The sequence below is a fragment of the Dama dama genome, chromosome 11, assembly GCF_033118175.1.
Source record: "Dama dama isolate Ldn47 chromosome 11, ASM3311817v1, whole genome shotgun sequence".
Lineage (NCBI taxonomy): Eukaryota > Metazoa > Chordata > Mammalia > Artiodactyla > Cervidae > Dama > Dama dama.
This window is the reverse complement of record NC_083691.1, coordinates 102,376,549-102,398,154: the sequence shown is the minus strand read 5'-3', so window position 1 is coordinate 102,398,154 and position 21,606 is coordinate 102,376,549. Positions and strand designations below refer to the sequence as shown.

Genomic DNA, 21,606 nt, shown 5'->3' with positions numbered 1-21,606 from the left:
CTCCATACCTCAATATTTGTATCCACAAGAGTACTTTAAAATCCGTATCAACATACACGAATTCCTTCTCCAAAAAACCAAAGAGGTCTTTTTAAAAATAGAAAAAAATAGTAAAATAGCTTGGAGAAAGAGTAGAAAATATACGTCTCCTTAGGATTGAAAAATTCCCAAATGACATGTTTAAGCACATTATATTTAATAAAAAATATGTAAGGTCAAATTTGTAAAATGTTTGTATATGAGATTTAATAGAAAAAAAATAGAGATGTCCCTAATAATGAAAAACATCTAATGAAATTGCTCATTAGAAACTATTTATTGCATTTATCCATTATGAATTTTATTGCTTTTTATTAAAGCATGTAAAAATAAAAAATACATCGTAGTCCTAGAAGTTTATTTAGTGATAGTATTCAAGTACTTCTCTAATCACTGAAATATTTTCATTACTTCTATCATATCTTGTCAATCTTTTTATAAGAAAGCAAGAAAAAAATTGCACATAATTACAACTTGAGGATCTAGAAAAAGTCAGACCATGACTCATTTTCAGTTTAGTATATTTTAAATGATATAAAATACTACCCTGGCAGAATACCAATGTGAGACTGTGTTTTTAACAAAATACAGAGAAATATTAAGTCCTTTCTAGTAATTATAAAATAGAGAAAAAGCATATAACTGAAGCAATCAAGAAAATCAATTAACATTGATTTTGAATTTTGAAGACATTGTATTAGATTTCCAACATTCTTAAAGCAACGTTTTTAAAGTTTATCAACTGTTCTCAGTCTAGCACTTCAGAAATTCAGAAGGGGATTTAGGATTATAGCCAAAAGGCAGTGTTTCTTACATTTTTTAAAAAGCCACTACTAAAACAAAAAAAAAACTGCTTTGCTTAAGCTGAAGATTAATTCATTGAATGATACTTACATTTCCTTTTATTAAAAATGTGATTATATTAATTCTTCAATGATATATTTCAATGCTTAATGACTAAAGATTACTGTTAACGGGCAACTATGAATTTTTCTCTAGAAATTAGATGCTTTCCACAAAAGCTTTTAAGCGTTAATATTAATCCAGTTCTCTTGATTTTTCACAGCCTTTACAAAAATAATCTCCATAATTCCTACTTTTTCAAGCAGAATTACCCCTAAACTTTCAATTCATCCCTCCCTTGATTTCCCGACTGCAAATAGTCCTACTATCCCTCTAATGATGCAAATCTCCCATCTCAGGGCTGCTTCTGCAGAGACAGACTCTAATGGGCCTGCTGCAGTGCTTGGTGTTTACAGCCGGGCACCACCAAGCTCTCCTGGAAGCGCTGAACGCACTGAGGAGCTACAGAGCAGCCCCGGGTCTCCAGAAGAGAAGCTCCTCGCGCTTTACAAGCTCCTCATCTGGAAGGAGCAAAATGTACTCACCAGCAAGGGTCTAGCAAGTATTTTTAAAAGCCTTCCTAAAGATAAAAGAAACGAAAAAGACTACAAATTCCACCAAAAGATACAGTTTCTGCAGTCACTTTGCTTATTGATTATTAGGCTATACACCTGCTAGAATGTCCTTGGGGGCAGATCGGGTTTCTGTGACACAGACTGTCATTATAAACATGAGATAAGAGTACAGGGGACCCTGAACAAGGATGAGGGAGAAGGAAACACATTAAGTCCTTCAGTTTCATAGTTAGATGCTAATACTACATTCTATTATTGCCTTTTAGAGTAAAAGTTTCATATAGTACCTACTTGTTATCTCATTAAATGAGATTTTTAGGATATACTTTCTAATCTCAGTGAGTCAACCCGAAAGCTTATGTGAAGGAAATGATCCTGAACTTTCTTTTCTAATGCCAGATTAGGTAATTTAATTCAGATCAGCTCTTCTCCTAAAAAAAATGCAGAAAGGGTAGACAAAGTATTTTTTTTCAAACCACTGGAGACATCAGAGAGCTAACAAATTAGTGAAGGATTTCTGGACCATTATTCATGGAATAGATGAAAATCCCCAGAATTGAGCAGTTCTTGGAGCTGTTTCTGCTCTGAAAGCACTAGCCCATCATCAAAAATCATCTGACAGGTTCAACAATACTTTTGACTATCCTTTTAACCTTTGGGAACAAAAGGAGAAGTCCAGATTCTGGAAAAAGTGGAAACCTTCGTAATCCCCAGCTGCAAAAACTCAGAAAGTCTGGGTTTTTAAGGTATATGCACACTGACCTGAATACTCCTCAGGACTCCTGAGAGCGCCAGGATCTTTCCAGTATAAAGTAATATTTATACTGAAGTCTTGCTCATACAATGCAATATACTTAAGGAAGATATAAAGTATATCATGTTTTAATTTTTTTTCTGTTTAAAACACACCAAATAACATTTGCACTTGAAAAGGTAGATGGCACAAAATTCACATATTGAAGCCCTAATCCTCAATACCTCAACATGTGACAGTGTTTGGAGAAAGGGACTTTATTTTTCTTTTTCTTTTTTTTGGGGGGGGAAAGAGACTTTAAAGTGGTGATTAACTTGCCATGAAGATGTTAGGCTGAGTCCTGACCCAACTTGATTGCTCTCTGTCTAAGAGGAAACATGAACACACAGAGGAACCAAGGGCCCACGTGCACAGAGGGATGACCACACGAGGACAAAGCAGCAAGGAGGTCTACAAGCCTGCAAGCCTACAAGCCAAGGAGGAAAGCCAAACAGATCCTTCCTTTGTGGCCCTCAGAGAAAACCAACCCTGCCAGCACCTCAATCCTGGACTCAGATCTAGCCTCTGGACTGTGAGAAAAGTAAATTTCTGCTGTTTAAGCCACCAGTCTGTGGTGTGTTGTTATGGCAGCCCTAGCAAACAAATACATGACGTATTCATTATGTTCAAAGATTTGAAATTGTAGCAGATTTTATAGAATATTTTTTTAAATATCAGAAAGCAAAGAATGAAATTGAAAGCTTAACTTTTCTCTTTAAAAGGCAGTAATTCAAAAAATATCATTTCACAGCTATTAAGAAGGCTCTTGGGCTTTCCAGGCGGCTCAGTGGTAAAGAATCCACCTGCAATGCAGGAGATGTGGATTCAGTCCGTGGGTTGAGAAGGTCCCTTGGAGGAGGAAATGGCAATCTGCTCCAGTATTCCTGCCAGAAAAATCCCATGGAGAGAGAAGCCTGGTGGGCTATAGTTCATGGGGTTGCAAAGGATCAGACACAGCTTAGCAACTGCACACACACGCACAAGAAGGCTCTTATCCAAAACAAAACAAACAAAAAACAGAAAATAACAAGTTTGACAAGGATGTGGAGCAATTAGAAAAGTCTCAAGTATTTGTTGGTGGAAATGTAACACGGTGCAGCCTTTGTGGGAAACAATTGGTAGTTCCTCAGGAAGTTGAATGCAGAAATAACATATCATCAAGCAACTTCACTCCTAGGTCTACACCCCCAAAGACTTGACAGCAGAGTCTCAAAGAGATGCCTATACACCCACATTCACAGCAGCATTATTAACAATAGGCAAAAGGTGGAAGCAACCCAAGTAACCATCAGCAGAGGAGTAAATTAACAAAATGTGGTATATATCTATAATGGAATATTATCCAGCTTCGAAAAGGAAGGAAATTCTGATACATACTATTGCAACATAGATGGACCTTGAAAAAATTACACTAAGTAAAAAAAGTCAGACACAAAAGGACAGTGTATGAAGTGCCCAGAGAGACAAATTCACAGAGACGGAAAGAGTAGTGGTTACCAGGAGTCGGGGAGGCAGCAATGAGACTTTACTGTTTGGCAGACACTGCTTCTTTTTAGGATGACAAAAATGTTCTGGAAACAGATAGATGTGATCATTGCAAAACACGGTAAATACACTTAATGTCACTGAGTAACTGTCTATTTTAAAATGGTGAAAATAGTCAGTTTTTCCAAAGAAGATATACGAGTGGTCAACAGACACATGAAAAGATGCTCAATAGCACTATCACTAATCATCAGGAAAATGCAAATCAAAACCACAAGGATATATCACCTCACACCTGGCAGACTGGCCATCATCAATAAGATAAGAAATAACAGGTATTGGTGAAAATGTGGAGGAAAGGGAACACTTGTACACTGTTGGTGGGAATGTAAATTGGTGCAGCCACTACAGAAAACAGTACGAAGGTTTCTCAAAATATTAAAAAATAGAACTATCATGTGAAAAAAAAAAAAAAAAGAACTATCATATGATCCAGCATTCCACTTCTGGATATTTTACCAGAGAAAATAAAAACATTAATTTGAAAAGATAAATGCACCCCTATGTTCACTGCTGCATTATTTACAGTGGCCAAGATATGGAAACGACCTAAGTGTTCATTAATGGATGAATGGCTAAAGGTATGTAGCACATATACAATGGAATATTACTCGACCATAAAAAAAGAATGAAACCTTGCCATGTGCAACAACATGGATGGACCTAGAGGGCATCATGTTAAGTGAAATAAGTGAAAGTCTGGTAACCAGACTTGTCATGGTATAATTTTGTAATGTACAGAAATAATGAATGCTATTATTATAATACATTGTGTATCTGGAACTAACATAGTGTTGTAGGTCAATTCTACTTCAATTTTTAGAGAAAGAAAAATAGTTAAAACTGTACATTTTTATGCTATGCATATTTTATGACAATAAAAATAAAGAAATACCTGAGAAAATGGAATGTCATAATCTCTGTAGAAACCAGATCTTTTTCTGTGGGCAGTTTCTGTATGTTCGACCTCTGAATCAAGGCTATAGTCTGAACTATCATCACTGGATGGAGAATTATGCTAAAAGAAGGAAAAACCAAAACTGTTACATTTACAAAAGGAAGAAAATTTAACTAGTAACTGAATAAGCTTGTTTCAACCAGAGGGGCCAACCAATAGACGATATTATCCTAGTAGGTTCTGAAGTATTAACTGAAAAATTCTTGCTCCAAAGACCACCTCCACCCCAACTTCTCTAAAATTTTCTGAAGAGAAGTACATACTCCTCTTCTCTCAGAGATTTTACGGCAGTATTTTCTCCATCATCCCTTTGGCCCAAGGACTTCAGACAGAAAATACTGTACCTCTATATGCTCTAAAGGGATCTTAAATTTAAGTTAATCTTAGAGGAAATAAAATTGGTTCCTCATTCCCAAAAAGGTCCTAGAACATGAACTGAGTATGAATTATTATTTTTTTACCTAAAATGGCTTTAGAGTTCTTAATCTATTGTATAAGTACCCTAAATCTAAAAGATACCAAAACATTCCAAATTATAAATATAAAATAAATCCAATCCACAAAATTGAACAAAGATGAAATGCAAACCACAAGTAATTGATAGTGATTGACAAATATCATGAATAAGTTTTTTCAAGTATGAATGCAATTTCATTCATTCAGATCACCAGATCTCCTCCATCTAGTCAAAATAATTACCTTCCCAGGTTGAGCATCCTCTTCAAAAATATTTTTTAAAGTTCTTATCAACAAAGACACTGGCTCTGTATTTTATCGTCCTTGAATTTCCAGCATCAAGGTCTAGAACAAACTCAGTAAAAATGTGCCAAACTAAATTGAGCTCTTGATACTTTGACAGAAGGATCTGTTTTCCTCTATAGTGTTCTTAAATGCTCACTTAAGATGACTAACTGTCTTCCTCTACATTGTTCTCAAATGTTCTTGGGTTTAGTTTTGTGGTGCTGTTCTGTTTCTGTTGATTTGATAGGTGATATGAAGATCTTTTTTATAATTATGCTATGAAACACTTCAAGCTTAACTATCTAATCTTTTTGGGTAAGATTTGAAATAAATATTATTGATTTAAAAGCCAAATTTGCTGTGTTACTAGCAGAAGTCAGCTCTGGCTCAAAAGAACACTTTTCATTTGAAGAACACTAAGACGACTCGCCTAAGAAGTTCAAACAAGGGCCTTGCTTTAGGAAGAGCCATCAGAAAAGAGAAGATTCTGCTGAAAGAAGAAGATTCTTCAGGCTATCCCCCCAAAATGAGTCTAGAATACAGATTTAAGAAGCCATTAGGCAGGCTATTATAAAAAGAAAAAGAAAACATACCATGTGGCTCATATATAATAATAAGTAAGAATAATTATTAACCTGAAATTAGCAACTGGACTACATTAAAAATAGCTAGAAATAGAAGAGAGTAATTAAAATTATTACATTTTTAAGTGAAAAGGATAGTATACTTTTTATTTCAGAATTTTTGTGTTTCTTTTTTTGGGGTATTGTTTAGTATCTGTTTAGTGTTTGAAAGTGCTCCTTTAATTTTGTTATTTTACTTATAATACATTGGTGGATTATTTCTTTCAATCCACTTGGTTACTAAGTACTAAAGTTCAAGTCTAAATGATTATGTTTTCTGTGGAACTCTTTAACAACATGACAGCACATCGTGGTGAGTAAAGAGGGCAAAAGACAGATAGTCGAGAACTAATTAACAGGACGGCCACTTAGTGAACCCTTCAAATATTCAGTGACACAAAGAATTGAGAGACCTCAGTGACTTCCCTGAACACGGCAGCCTTTTCACACCTTTTTGCTTTCGTGTTCTTTGTGTCTCTTCGGTCAAACAACTAATTCCTACCTGTCCTTCAAAATCTACCACAAATGAGGAAAACAGTTTTCTCTTTCACTGTCTATTTTTCCATGTACCAGTATCACACTGCTTTAATGACAGAGGCGTTAATGTGCTTTAATATGTTAGGGTCACACCACATATTCCTCCTTTGGGGGTTTTCCTATCTATTCTTGGATGGTAGTTTGAAAGGTAAAGTCCAAAATTACTCCTGTCCTCAAGAGATAAAGATTAATTCTTCTCCCCGTGAGTGAGGCCTAAACTTAGGAGCTTGTTTCTAGTCTACAGAAGTTGTCCAAAGTGCTTAGGTTAAGAAGACTGTAGCTGTCGCCGTGGGTGCTCTCACTTGCTCTGGAGGAAGTGAGCCAAACCATGAGGACGCTGCTGTGACATGCAGAGGTTCACATGGTGAGGAGCTGAGGCTGCCAAGAGCCTCATGACTGAACTTGGAAGAGGAGATGACTGCAACCTCACAAGAAGTGCTGAGCCAGAATCACCAAGTTAAGACATACCCACGTTTCTGACCCACAGAAACAGAGAGGCAAACTTTCATTGTTTTAAGCTTCTAAGTTTGGAGTAGTCTGTGCAGCAATAGTTAGCTAATACAGATTCTGGAAATGTGGTGCTGCCAGTACAAACACCTAAAAGGCAGGACTGGTTTTGGAATCAGGCAAGGAATAGATACTGGAATGACATTAAGGAAGCACTAGTCAAAGCCTCAGTTCAGTTCAGTTCAGTCGCTCAGTCGTGTCCGACTCTTTGCGACCCCATGAATCGCAGCACGCCAGGCCTCCCTGTCCATCACCAACTCCCGGAGTTTACTCAAACTCATGTCCATCGAGTCGGTGATGCCATCCAGCCATCTCATCCTCTGTCGTTCCCTTCTCCTCCTGCCCCCAATCCCTCCCAACATCAGGGTCTTTCCAATGAGTCAACTCTTCACATGAGGTGGCCAAAGGATTGGAGTTTCAGCCTCAGCATCAGTCCTTCCAATGAACATCCAGGACTGATCTCCTTTAGGATGGACTGGTTGGCTCTCCTTGCAGTCCAAGGGACTCTCAAGAGTCTTCTCCAACTGGACATGGACCAACAGACTGGTTCCAAATCGGAAAAGAAGTACGTCAAGGCTGTATATTGTCACCCTGCTTATTTAACCTATATGTAGAGTACATCATGAGAAACGCTGGGCTAGAAGAAGCACAAGCTGGAATCAAGACTGCTGGGAGAAATATCAATAACCTCAGATATGCAGATGACACCACCCTTATGGCCAAAAGTGAAGAGGAATTAAAAAGCCTCTTGATGAAAGTGAAAGAGGAGAGTGCAAAAGTTGGCTTAATGCGCAGCATTCAGAAAACTAAGATCATGGCATCTGGTCCCATCACTTCATGGGAAATAGATGGGGAAACAGTGGAAACAGTGTCAGATTTTATTTTGGGGGGCTCCAAAATCACTGCAGATGGTGATTGCAGCCATGAAATTAAAAGACGCTTACTCCTTGGAAGGAAAGTTATGACCAACCTACACAGCATATTAAAAAGCAGAGACATTACTTTGCCAACAAAGGTCCGTCTAGTCAAGGCTATTGTTTTTCCAGTGGTCATGTATGGATGTGAGAGTGAAAGCCTAGATCACCCTTAATGATCATTAGTAAAATTTTGAACTTTGGGGTAACTTAAAGGAAAGAGAGAGATATCTTATTAAAAGTGGAGGGGTTTCCCTGGTGGCACAGGGGGTTTGATCCCTGGTCTGGGAAGACTCCACATGCTATAGGGCAATTAAACCGGAGTGCTACAAGTACTGAGCCTGTGCTCTAGAGCCTGGGGGCCACGACTGCTGAGACCGCGCACTCCGGAGCCTGTGCTCCACGAGAGAAGCCACTGCGATGAGAAGCCTGTGTCCTGCAGCCCCGGCCACCACTTGCCAGAACTACAGAAAGCCCACGCAGCCACAGACCCAGCACAGTCAGAAGTAAATAAAGGAGTGGCAAAAGGGAGATCTTCCTTCTACAGTGGCAGAAATCTAGCAACATCGTTACATTCAGTAAAATGCAAAGTAGAAAATAAGCTAATGAACTAGTTAAGACTTTCAAGCAAAATGTTGAAAGTACCTCTCTATGAGGGAAGATGGATAACTTAAAGGAAGAACTGTTAAAAAGGAACCAGGGCATGAAGGTTTTAAAAGTTCTTAGCCTCAAAATATCTAACTTTGTTTTTGCATCTCCTTTTTCTTGACTAGTTTGGCCAATAATTTATATATCTTGCTGATCTTTTTTGTAAAACTGACTTTACATTTTAATTTGTCAAATTCTGCTTGTAACTTTAAGCTCTTCCTTTTTGTTTCTCTCTTTGCTGTTTTCTAGATTTTAATACCATAATAATTTTTCTTCAGATAATTTTTTAGCTATCCTTCCTATGTCAAAGTTTTATCATTATATTCCTGAAATTCTGCAGTTTTCATCTGTGTTCAAAGGCATTTCTGGTTTCTGACTTTGTTATTAATGTCTTACTTTATTGCATTGTGGTTTGAGATTGCTCTTTATACTATTTCTACTCTACTGGATTAACTGGAGTTTGTTGCCTATGACATGGCCTGGTTTTTTTTTTCCCCACGGTTTGTTTTTATGAGTATTCCAAGTATACTTGAGAGGAAGATATATTCTCAGGATTCAGAGCTTAATATATATTTATAATATTTCTTTAATATCCTTATCATCTCTTCATCCATTTGATTGATATCTTTGGGATAAGAGAGGTTACTAGTGCATCTCCTATTATTACTATTCCTATTTCTTCTCATAGTTCCTATAGTTCCTACTTTATGAAAATTGATGTTTAAGGGAATATAAAATATTAACAACATAGCTTCATTGTGAATTATAATCCTTAACATTATAAAATGCCCTTCTTTGTTTCTTTCAATGCCTTTTTTAAAAAAATTTGTTTTTAGTTGGAGAATAAGTGCTTTACAATATTGTGTTGGCTTCTGCCATACAACGTGAATCAACCATTAAGTATACATGTGTCTCCTCCCTCTTGAATCCCCTCCCCTACCCACCTCAACACGGCACTCTGTTCAATGGCTTTTTGACCTAAATTTGACTCTTCTTTTGCCACACCCCTACAGCAGGCAGGATCTTAGTTTTCAGACCAGGGATCAAACCCATGCTCCCTGTATTGGAAGCATGGAGTCTTAACCACTGGACCGCCAGGGAAGTTCCTTGACTTTTTCATATATCAACACTGTGACTTCTGCCTTCTCTTTCTTTGCATTTGCCTGGTATTTCTTTACCCATTTTTAAAAATCTTTCTCTTTTACATAGCTAAGAGTTAGATTTTGCATTGTTGGGGAGTGTATCTTGTGGTATTTGGAAGATTATATTTTTGTTTCAATTACTTCTTTCAGACTGCCTTTTTCCAATAACCTGAGTCCCTATCCCTTCTTTGCATATTATTTGTTTACTAAAAGAACTAATGTGGAAATTAGGCAGTAACCTCTTCTCTTTCCTCTCTTTCATTCTCAGGATAATAATTTGAAGTATATTTTAAAACTCTCAGTTAATAACTATAAAGCTACAAATAAAGTTATCTTGCTTACCATATATTCTTCTGCTTTTCCTGACACCTTCTATAGCCGTAATGTTTCTATACATAATATTCTGCCCTGCTTATGTTCATTATTTATTTTTAGTTTTACAGACAAATATGTAGTGTATATAGATCACTCTTGCTTTATCACTCAGTCATTCTGGATATCTGAACTTGTTCTCTAGTAGATTTTATGCGAAGGTTTATGACACTATTTCCTGATTTCTATTATATACAGTTTTTCTGAGGACATTATATTTGAAATTTGGTATGTACCTGCATATAAAATGCTTGGCTCATATTTTATTCAAATATGTTGCCCCATGATCTTCTGGCACAAAATAGTGACATCAAAAATTTTTTTATAAATCTGGTTTTCCTTTCTTAGTAAGTGACTTGGTCTTTTTGCCTAAATGATCAAAGGATCCCCCTGCAAATTCTACTGATGCTATCTGATCATAGTTTGCATTATTTTCGTAATTTTTAAAAATCATTTTGAAATATTAGGTTACGTTTTTCATGCTTTGGGGGCACTCTTTCTTTTCTGGAAGAATGTTATTCTCTCCATTTTCCTTTTTTTTTTTAATAGTAACTTATATGGAATGTGATCATGGTCCAGTCTTGTTGCTCAGGTATCAAAGGAAGAACGGACCAGGAAAACTGTCCCAGCTTCACTCTCATGTTGTTAGCATGAAGCATGAAAAAATATGGCTGTGTATGTTCTGAGATAAGCCACCCCTGCTCTCTAACCCATTTTTCTTTCCTTAGCCCTATTATTCTCGTCCTCTCAAGCTAGATTCTACTCCCACCAGCTATCTCTTCAGGGTGGGACTCTGTTCTAGAAGAAATTTAGTTGATCAGCATTATGAGTTCATCAGACCCAGACCATTCCAGCACCATCCAATTTTACCTGGTCACCTTATACTCACACGTGAACTGGAAACTAATACAGTACCCTCTCAGTTTCCACTGATGTTCCTCAGTTTGGCCAACAGGCTCTCCACATTCACTGGGGACTCTCTGAGATGAATACCTGTTGGTAATCTGTTTTCTGGAAGGTTCTTTACCTTTTCTCTGCTTCATTTCACACAGCTGCTGATCCTACTCTAGTCTTGGTCTGTGCTTTGGCCTTATCCTTTTGTATTTCTGAGGTCTGTGGAGGTAACTTGTTACTTCATTTTCCAGTAGATGTTGCCAATCCATTCTTGGTTTTGCCATCCTAACTGCTCTGTTTTTATGGGGGAAATTCAGGGAGTTTAGAAAAATCACCCCACCACTACTGCCAACTTCAGTTCTCTGTCAGTACAAGGTCTCTCCGCTCAGCCCTGACCCACACCATGCTGTGTCCAGCACTCAGCTCTTCTCTGGGTAGCATTTGGCCTTCAGTTGTTTCACACCTCTCTCCTCCTCCTTTCAGTATAAGCTCTATAAGAGCAGAGACTGTTTCATTCATTACTGTAACCCCCAGCATACAGCACGAAGATTTCCACAGCAAGCGTGTCGTAATACTTATGAATGAATAAACAAATGAGTAAACAAGGCCGGTGCTGACAATCTACATCTGTGGAGAATGAAATTTTCTTTCCTCAAGCTTTTAGTATTCTTGCACACAATCTTCTATCAGTTTAAAAGGTTTATTCTAATTTGTATTAAAACTACCTTATTTTTAAATCTTTAAGATATTTTATATAATCTTTATATTCAGAAAATCTATTAAGCACATAAATCAAAAGATCTAACTCATATATTTTATAAGAAAATAGGCAATGCTTTATACTTTCTAATTTTCAGTGTAGTGTTTTACATTTCATAAAAATTTACCAAAGAAACAAAAAATAGATTATAACTAACCTTATGCTTCTCACGTTTTCTCCTTTTGGACTTTTTCTTCTCTTTTTCTTTCTTGTGTTTTTTCCTTGATTTTCGGTAGGCTTTCTCATTTTTCTGCTTTTCATCCTCTTTTGCTTCCTGTTCCTGTGTTTCTTCAAATCCTGCATCATCTATTTCACCATCTTCTAATTCACCATCTTCTCTGTAAAAGGCAATGAAAATGTCAATTTTCAAATGTCAACTCAAAAGGGAATATTATAGAAACATTTCCAAATGAAAGGAAAAGTGAGTCAAGATTTTAAGTTATACTCAGTAAGATCAGGGATTGGCCAATTTTCTATAAAGGGTTAGATAGTAAATATTTCAAATCTGCAGGCCACATATAGTTTCTGTTGCAAATCCTCCTTCTTTAAAAACACCCTTCAAGAATGTAAGCAGCAATTTCAGCAGCTATAGTTTGCCAAACTTTGATTTAGATTAAAAGCATTGACTCTCACCAAACAAATGAATGATTGCATAATGCAATACTGTCCAAAAGTAACACTGCAATAATTATTAGGTTGGTGCAAAAGCAATTGCGATTTTGCACTGTTGAAATTCGCCATTTGATATTGGAATACATTCTTAAGTAAATGTGGCTATGTTATACATAATTTTAATGTGCATTTCTCACTTTATGTTTCTTTGCTAATGACTTATTGCTGCTTATTTTATATTTATTTCAGACTATGGAAATGATGTTAGAGAAAAAGCAAATTTGAGTGATTTCCTTCTTTTAGTTCAAAATGGGTCACAAAGCAGCAGAGAAAAGTCGCAACATCAACAATGCATTTGGACCATGAGCTGCTAATGAACGTACATGAAGTGATGGTTCAAGAAGTTTTGCAAAGACGAGACCCTCAAAGATGAAGAGCATGGCCATTGGAAGTTGACTATGACCAACTGAGAGCAACCATCGAAGCTGATTCTCTTAAAACTAATCAAGAAGTTGCCAAAGAACTCAACATAGACCACTGTATGGTCATTTGGCATTTGAAGTAAGTTGGAAAAGTGAAAAAGCTTGATAAGTGGGTGACTCAAATAAAAAAAAAAAATTATCGTTTTGAAGTATCATCTTCTCTTCTTGTATGCAACAACAAACCATTTAAGTGTATTTTATATTACAATCGGCAACCAGTTTCATGGCTGGACCGAGAAGAAACTCCAAAGCATTTCCCAAAGCCAAACTTGCACCAAAAAAAAATGTGATGGTCACTGTTTGGTGGTCCACTACAGCTTTCTGAATCAGGGCAAAACCATTATATCTGAGAAGTATGCTCAGCAAATCGATGAGATGCACTGAAAACTGCAACACCTGCAGACGGCCTTGGTCAACAGAATGGGCCCAACTCTTCTCAGTGACAATGCCCAAACTGACTGCATGTTACACAACCAGCACTCCTAGAGTTAAATGAATTGGGCTATGAAGTTATGCCTCATCTGCCATATTCACCTGACCTCTCACCAACTGACTACCACTTCTTCAAGCACCTAGACAACTTTTTCCAGGGAAAATACCCACAACCAGCAGGATGCAGAAAATGCTTTCTAAGAGTTCATCAAATGCTGAAGCATGGATTTCTATGCTAAAGGAATAAGCAAACTCATTTCTCGTTGGCAAAAACATGTTGACTGTAATGGTTCCCTTTTTAATAAAGATGTGTTGAGTCTACTTATAATGATTTAAAAATCACGGTCCGAAACTGCAATTACATTTGCACCAACCAAATACCATCTACTAAGCTACCATAAAAAAGAAAAGGAAGGACAGAAGGGAGAAATTAAAATACTTTAGGAAGCAAACATTCTAGCTACCGGAAGGAATTTTTAATTTACTGGCCCACAGACAGCTATGTATATTAGTTCTCATCATAAGAGTAAACTTTAGTAAGAAAACAAATTTTAATAGTAGATAAGTAATAAAACCTGAACCACAAAAGCAGAATACCTCAACTTGAACCTGTAAAAGATATTCACAGCAAAAGCAAAAATCTACAAATTTTTATATTATGACATTTTTATAGTTATGGAAGCCCAAATGTTCAGTAACAACATTTTAAAATGCAAATTAATCAACTGACCTACATGGAAGACGCGTGTGTGCTTACTCACTCAGTCACATCTGACTCTTTGCAACCCCAGGGACTGTAGCCCGCCAGGCTCCTCTGTCCATGGAATTCTCCAGGCAAGAACACTGGAGATTGCCATTTCCTTCTCCAGGGGATCCTCCTAACCTGGGAATCGAACTCACCTCTGTGGCTCCTGTTTGCAGGCAGATTCTTTATCGCTGAGACACCGGGAAGCCCTCTATTTTAGGTACTCCCCAACAATTCTCAGTTGTTTATATCTGCACTCTATATATATTTGAATGACTCGCTTACTGTTTGGTGAAAGCAGAGTATGTGACTGTGTCTTTCATAGCTGTATCTCTAGGCTCTGGCACAGTGTCCTTCTGTTTACTGAATGGAAAATATCCATAACCCTTGCCATTTTAGAACAGGCACAAAATATCACCCTAAGATGATTGTGAAGTCAGTGTTATTCTTCCCCAGTTTCTATCATAAAATCAGAGGTATATGTCTAATTTAGGTTGATGCGAAAATTTCATGTGAGACAGGTTCAGCATACTGGCTATTTTAAAAAGTTTTGAGCTTTTATAATACTATAATATCTTATAGCCTAAGAAAAATGAGTGCATATATTCACCAAAGGACAAGTATAAGAAAGTTTTTAACAGTTTTAGTCATAATGGTAGAAAATTGTAAACCCAAATCTCCATGAACAAGCAAGTGGATAAATAGTGCTTTACTTATATAATGGAATACCATAAAGCAAAGAAAAACTTAACTATTGCACCACTAAACACAACATGATGAATCTTGCAGACATAAGCACAAGAAGCTACACCTAAGAGACTATTGGGTGATTCCATTTACATACACTTCAAGAACAGGCAAAACTAATCTATGGTGATGGAAGTTAGAATAGTAATTACCTCTTGGAGGCTTAGAACTAACAAAAAAAAGACTACCAAGGAGATGTTTAGTATGTTAAAATATTCTCTATAGATGGGTAAGGTGATTACTACATACATACGTGTAAAAATTCATCAAGTCTGAAAAATTCATTTAAGAACTGTGTATTTTACTGTCTGTATGTAAACTTCTAAATGCAAATAATAAAACCTAGAGTTGTGCATCCTTTCCTTTACCACTAGTCTCAACCAGCTTAAGCTCCTTAAAGTGTAAGACCTTTTATATCTTAAAACCACTCATTCATATTTAGAATTCTGACTAGAGCTATTGAAAGTATTGAAGAAAGCAGGGAAGAAGGTAGGGAAAACCACCAGACCATTCAGGTATGACCTAAATCAAATCCCTTATGATTATACAGTGGCAATGAAAAATAGTTTCAAGAAATTAGATCTGATAGACAGAGTGCCTGAAGAACTATGGATGGAGGTTCATGACATTGTATAGGAGGCAGTGATCAAGACCATCCCAAAGAAAAAGAAATGCAAAAAGGCAAAATGGTTGTCTGAGGAAGTCTTACAAATACCTGAGAAAAGAAGAGAAGCTAAAGGCAAAGGAGAAAAGGAGAGATATACCCATCTGAATTCAGAGTTCCCAAGAATAGCAAGGAGAGGTAAGAAAGCCTTCCTCAGTGATCAATGCAGAGAAATAGAGGAAAACAATAGCATGGGAAAGACTAGAGATCTCTTAAAGAAAATTAGAGATACCAAGGCAACGTTTCATGCCAAGATGGGCTCAATAAAGGTCAGAAACAGTATAGACCTAACAGAAGCATAAGATATGAAGAAGAGGTGGCAAGAATACACAGAAGAACTATACAAAAAAGATCTTCATGACCCAGATAACCATGATGGTGTGATCACTCACCTAGAGTCACACATCCTGGAATGCCAAGTCAAGTGGGCCTTAGGAAGCATCACTACGAACAAAGCGAGTGGAGGTGATGGAATTCCAGTTGAGCTATTTCAAATCCTAAAAGATGATGCTGTGAAAGTGCTGCACTCAATATGTCAGCAAATTTGGAAAACTCAGTAGTGGCCACAGGACTGGAAAGGTCGGTTTTCATTCCAATCCCAAAGAAAGGCAATGTCAAAAATGTTCAAACTACCACAAAATTACACTCATCTCATATGCTAGCAAAGTAATGATCAAAATTCTTTAAGCCAGGCTTCAACTGTACGTGAACCATGAACTTCCAGATGTTCAAGCTGGTTTTAGAAAAGGCAAAGGAACCAGAGATTAAATTGCCGACATCCATTGGATCATCGAAAAAGCTAGAGTTCCAGAAAAACATCTACTTCTGCTTTATTGACTATGCCAAAGCCTTTGACTGGATCACAACAAACTGTGGAAAATTGTTAAAGAGATGGGAATACCGGACCACCTGACCTACCTCCTGAGAAATCTATATGCAGGTCAGGAAAAAAACAGAACTAGACATGGAACAGACTGGTTCCAAATTGGGAAAGGAGTATGTCAAGGCTGTATATTGTCACCCTGCTTATTTAACTTATATGCACAGTACATCATGAAAAATGCTGGACTGGATGAAGCACAAGGTGGAATCAAGATTTCTGGGAGAAGTATCAGTAACCTCAGACATGCAGATGACACCACCCTGATGGCAGAAAACGAAGAAGAACTAAAGGGCCTCTTAATGAAATTGAAAGAGGAGAGTGAAAAAGCTGGCTTAAAACTCAACATTCAGAAAACTAAGATCATGGCATCTGGTCCCATCACTTCATGGCAAATAGATAGGGAAACAGTGCAAAACAGTGACAGACTTTATTTTGGGGGGCTCCAAAATCACTGCAGATGGTGACTGCAGCCATGAAATTAAAGGATGTTTGCTTCTTGACGAAAAGCTATGACCAACCTATACAGTTTATTAAAAGGCAGAGACACTACTTTGTCAACAAAGGTCCGTCTAGTCAAAGCTGCGGTTTTTCCAGTAGTCATGCATGGATGTGAGAGTTGGACTATAAAGAAAGCTGAGAACCGAAGAGTTGATGCTTTTGAACTGTGGTGTTGGAGAAGACTCTTGAAAGTCCCTTGGACTGCAAGGAGATCCAACAAGTCCATCCTAAAGGAAATCAGTCCTGAATACTCACTGGAAGGACTGATGTAGAAGCTGAAACTCCAATATTTTGGCCACCTGATGTGAAGAAGTGACTCATTTTTTAAAAGACCCTGATGCTGGGAAAGATTGAAGGCAGGAGAAGGGGATGACAGAGCATGAGATGGTTGGATGGCATCACCAACTCAATGGACACGAGTTTGAGTAAGCTCCGGGAGCTGGTGATGGACAGGGAGGCCTGGCATGCTGCAGTCCATGGGGTCGCGAAGAGTCGGACACGACTGAGCGACTAAACTGAACTGAAATGAAAGGTTCCTGCAACTAAGCAGACACACACACAAAGGATCCTGTTACAAGCTACAGGTTAGAAACTAAGTCTTCTGGAAGAAACACAAAAGCCTCAATAAAAGAGTATACAAGTACTCTGGAGGGATGATATGATAAAGATATTGCTCACAAACACAGCTTCTTGGGATAAGCTGTTCACAACAAAAGAGACATTTTTCAGAGTAGACAACTTGACAGAAGTAGACTGCTTATCCTATAACCAAGAGAACACAAATTCTAGACGCTTGAAAACTATTGCCTGCAGCACTTTTCCTGCGTCGTTCTAATTCATTCTGTCACCTCCTCCCTCACCATGGACGACAACGCAGGGAAACTGCTCTGCACCAGCGCCCCCCTGACCACCGTACATGTCTCCACACAGGCCACAGGCAAGGCTTAATCACAGGCTGACGTAAGCCTCAGCAGACGCCCTGTGGTCCTCCCAAGTATGAAAAGGAAAGTGCTGCTGCAAGGCTATTTCTCACCTGCCTCCTTATTTGAGGGGAGGCTGCTGTAAGGCAATTTCTCATCCTCCTTCCCTGGTTTCAGTGAGGGCCTAGATGTTCCACCTTGCCCACCTCTTAGCATACAGCTGTAGACTAAGAAACTGCAAAGCTCCACTACAGAAACTGCTCCTCAGTGACACAGTGCCCTGTCACCCACATTATCCACGCGTCTCTGTCCTCTTCGGTTTCAGCATTACCCTGTTAGACAAGGGAGGTGAGGAGCTGACCCCATGCTACCTGGCATGTGTCGTCTATGTATGAAATAAGCTATCTGAATCTTACTTGCTGAAGCTGTAGCAGGTGTCACAGAAAACTTACTTGAGTCTGGGATTTGCCTGTGCCTACACTGTTTCCTTCAACCTGTATAGCTTACACATGATCCTCTAATGATTAAGCTTTAACCAAAATCCCTACCTTAACCTCCAAAACTAGCTAATTTTCCCTTAGAGAAAATACTGGTTGGCTATACTGGTGTCATGGAAGAGCTCCCTGACCTCAGTTTTTGTGATTTTTTTTGTTTGTTTGTTTGTTTGTTTATAAACGGTTAAGGTCCCAAACTGGACCTTGAACATTTAAAAAATGTTTTAAACATTTAAAAAAACTAGATGGTTTATCTTATGTATTCCAGAAAAAGTTCCTCCTTACAAATTACCAGCGGTAAAATCTGGATATCTACAAACCTTCAAAATAACTTCTATGCTTCTCCTTTACCCAGTACATTCTTACATCCTCTAGAATGTATTTGGCTTGCAGAAACTAGCTTATTCCTTTATGACTATCTACAGCCATGACAATTTTCACTTGGTTTGTTTTTATCTCCAAGTCAGTCTTAGCACTTAGTCAGTCTCAACCAAAATACAAATTCCTTAAGGAATGGGACTTTATACAAACATATGGGCAAAATTACATATTTTAATTAGCCTAATATCCTTCATGGCAACATTTGCAAACTTGGTTTAATTCTATATATGTTATCTGTACTCCAGAGATAACTGAGAATTCCTTCCTTTTGTTATAAGTAACTGCTCTTTTGTTTTTAAAACTATATGTGGTCCTTCTAATCTTTATTTCCCGAATCAACAACATGCTTTATCATATTTACTACATCAAAATCTCACTTGCAGGACTTCCCTTGTGGTCCAGTGGTTAGACTGCACTTCCTGCAGGGAGCACAGGATCGATCCCTGGTTGGGGAACTAAGATCTCGCATGCCAGAGCAGCCAAAAAAAGAAAGAACGAACCTAACTTGTATATATAAATAAAAATATATTTGTAGATAACTGCATAGCCCTGAATTTCTTCCTGGCAAGCCAAGAAAAATATATAATATATAGCTAGCACTTCCTGCTTCTCATGGAATAATTCCATAGGGGAAGTTGATCAATCTATACTCAAACTAAAAGACAACTTGGCTGTCAAAAGTGGACTCAGAAGTGAGTTTTATCATCTGAACTGCTGGTCAAGAGACGCATCTTTGGGCATCATTCTAAAGCACCTTTCAGTTTCTCCTTATGACAGTCATGGCTATTCTTACTCTTCTTTCAGTGCCTTGTCTCCGGAGACAGATGTGCCACTGCACAGCTATTATTTCATCAGATGGTACGAAAATTAATTTTTATAACAGAAGGAAAACAAAGGAATTCAGTTAAACCAAGGCAGAGTTCCCACAAAGATCATAACCTACACAGCAAGAAACATGTAACTTGCTGTTTATCTGAGTAGGAGTAAGGGGAGATTTTTGTTAAAATTTTGCCAAGCTCCCAGCATGTATATACAGAAAAGCTAAACTGTATGCCCCTGAGCCTAACAGATACTTTCATAACCTTCCTAAGACATCTTCATAAAGTAATGCCTGTGCTTTTATGACATAAGGAGAAAAAAAATCAAAAGAACTTCCATTTCCCAAATGAACCAATTAGAACTTAATACCCAGAATTCCTCCCAACATGTAATAAACATTTTATATCCCCCTTTATCCCTTCCACTTTCAGCATGGAGAGACACATTGAACTTGTTTCCTACCCAGCAAGTGGATTAACAGATTAATTTCTCTTTTTAAATAAAGCTCTAATTAAAAAAAATTTTTTAATAAAAATAAAAAAAGAATTTTAAACACTTAGGGGAAAAAAAGAGAAATTCTCCTCTGAGTCCTTAAAAAGACAATATCATTGGATACAATAGGCAGTACTTGATGCAATGGACACTATCCTCAATAGTGTCCATACAACCAATACAACAGTTTATCATTTACAGCATACCCCAATTTGAACCAAGGTCATACTGCCAAAGTTCAACTGAGAAAAAGCAATTATGAGAGGAAATAAAGTAATAGTGTCCAAGTGTTCAAGCACACAACCATCTGATGTTCTGATTTAAGCCAGGGATGACAACTACAACACCTATAGCAACAATTCTCAAAAACTATATGTTTATAAGAATATTTTTCCAAAGAAGACATACAGATGGCTAACAAATACATGAAAAGATACTCAACATCACTCATTATCAGAGAAATGCAAATCAAACCCACAACGAGGTACCATTACACACCAGTGAGGATGGCTGCTATCCAAAAGTCTACAACCAATAAATGCTGGAGAGGGTGTGGAGAAAAGGGAGCCCTCTTACACTGTTGGTGGGAATGCAAACTAGTACAGCCACTGTGGAGAACAGTGCGGAGATTCCTTAAAAAACAGGAAATAAAACTGCCATGTGACCCAGCAATCCCACTCCTGGGCATACACACCAAGGAAACCAGATCTGAAAGAGACATGTGCACCCCAATGTTCATCGCAGCACTGTTTATAATTGCCAGGACATGGAAGTAACATAGATGCCCGTCAACAGACGAATGGATAAGAAAGCTATGGTGTATATATACACAATGGAATATTACTCAGCCATTAGAAAGAATACATTTGAATCAGTTCTAATGAGATGGATGAAACTGGAGCCCATTATACAGAGTGAAGTAAGCCAGAAAGATAAACACCAATACAGTATAGTAACACATATATATGGAATTTAGAAAGATGGTAACAATAACCCTATATGCAAGACAGAAAAAGAGACATAGATGTATAGAACAGACTTTTGGACTCTATGGGAGAAGGCGAGGGTGGGATGATCTGAGAGAACACCATCAAAACATGTATATTATTAAGTGTGAAACAGATCACCAGCTCAGGTTGGATGCATGAGACAAGTGCTCGGGGCTGGTGCACTGGGAAGACCCAGAGGGATGGGATGGGGAGGGAGGTGTAAGGGGGGTTCAGGATGGGGACCACATGTAAATCCATGGCTGATTCATGTCAATGTATGGCAAAAACCACTACAATAATGTAAAGTAATTAGCCTCCAACTAATAAAATTAAATGGAAAAAAAATCTTTTGTCCTCCTAGCAAAAAAAAAAAAAGCACCATTCATTCATTCAACATATTTATTGACTGCTAATTGGGGATACAGTGATAAACAAAAAAGATACGCTTTTCCTCTCTCATGAAGCTTTCAATCTAGTGATTGGGGAGCCAGACATCAATCAAAGAATCACACAAATAAACATAATAGCCAGATATTAACATGAAGGAGATAAAAGTG

The 21,606-nt window shown here is 37.7% G+C and overlaps 1 protein-coding gene across 3 annotated transcripts in view; it reads right to left on the bottom strand.

Moving 5' to 3' along the window:
• The window catches only part of ZC3H6 (zinc finger CCCH-type containing 6), a 67,537-nt gene that overhangs the window by 25,560 nt on the left and 20,371 nt on the right, over positions 1 to 21,606 (bottom strand). For 2 of the 3 annotated variants that reach the window (XM_061156064.1, XM_061156063.1), the window contains exons 2-3: positions 12,049 to 12,229; positions 4,691 to 4,813 (exon numbers count right to left, since the gene is read on the bottom strand). In XM_061156064.1, the coding sequence (XP_061012047.1) occupies positions 4,691 to 4,813; positions 12,049 to 12,229 (304 nt within the window). The remainder of the gene's footprint in view (positions 1 to 4,690; positions 4,814 to 12,048; positions 12,230 to 21,606) is intronic. The other variant, XM_061156065.1, reaches the window with a different exon arrangement.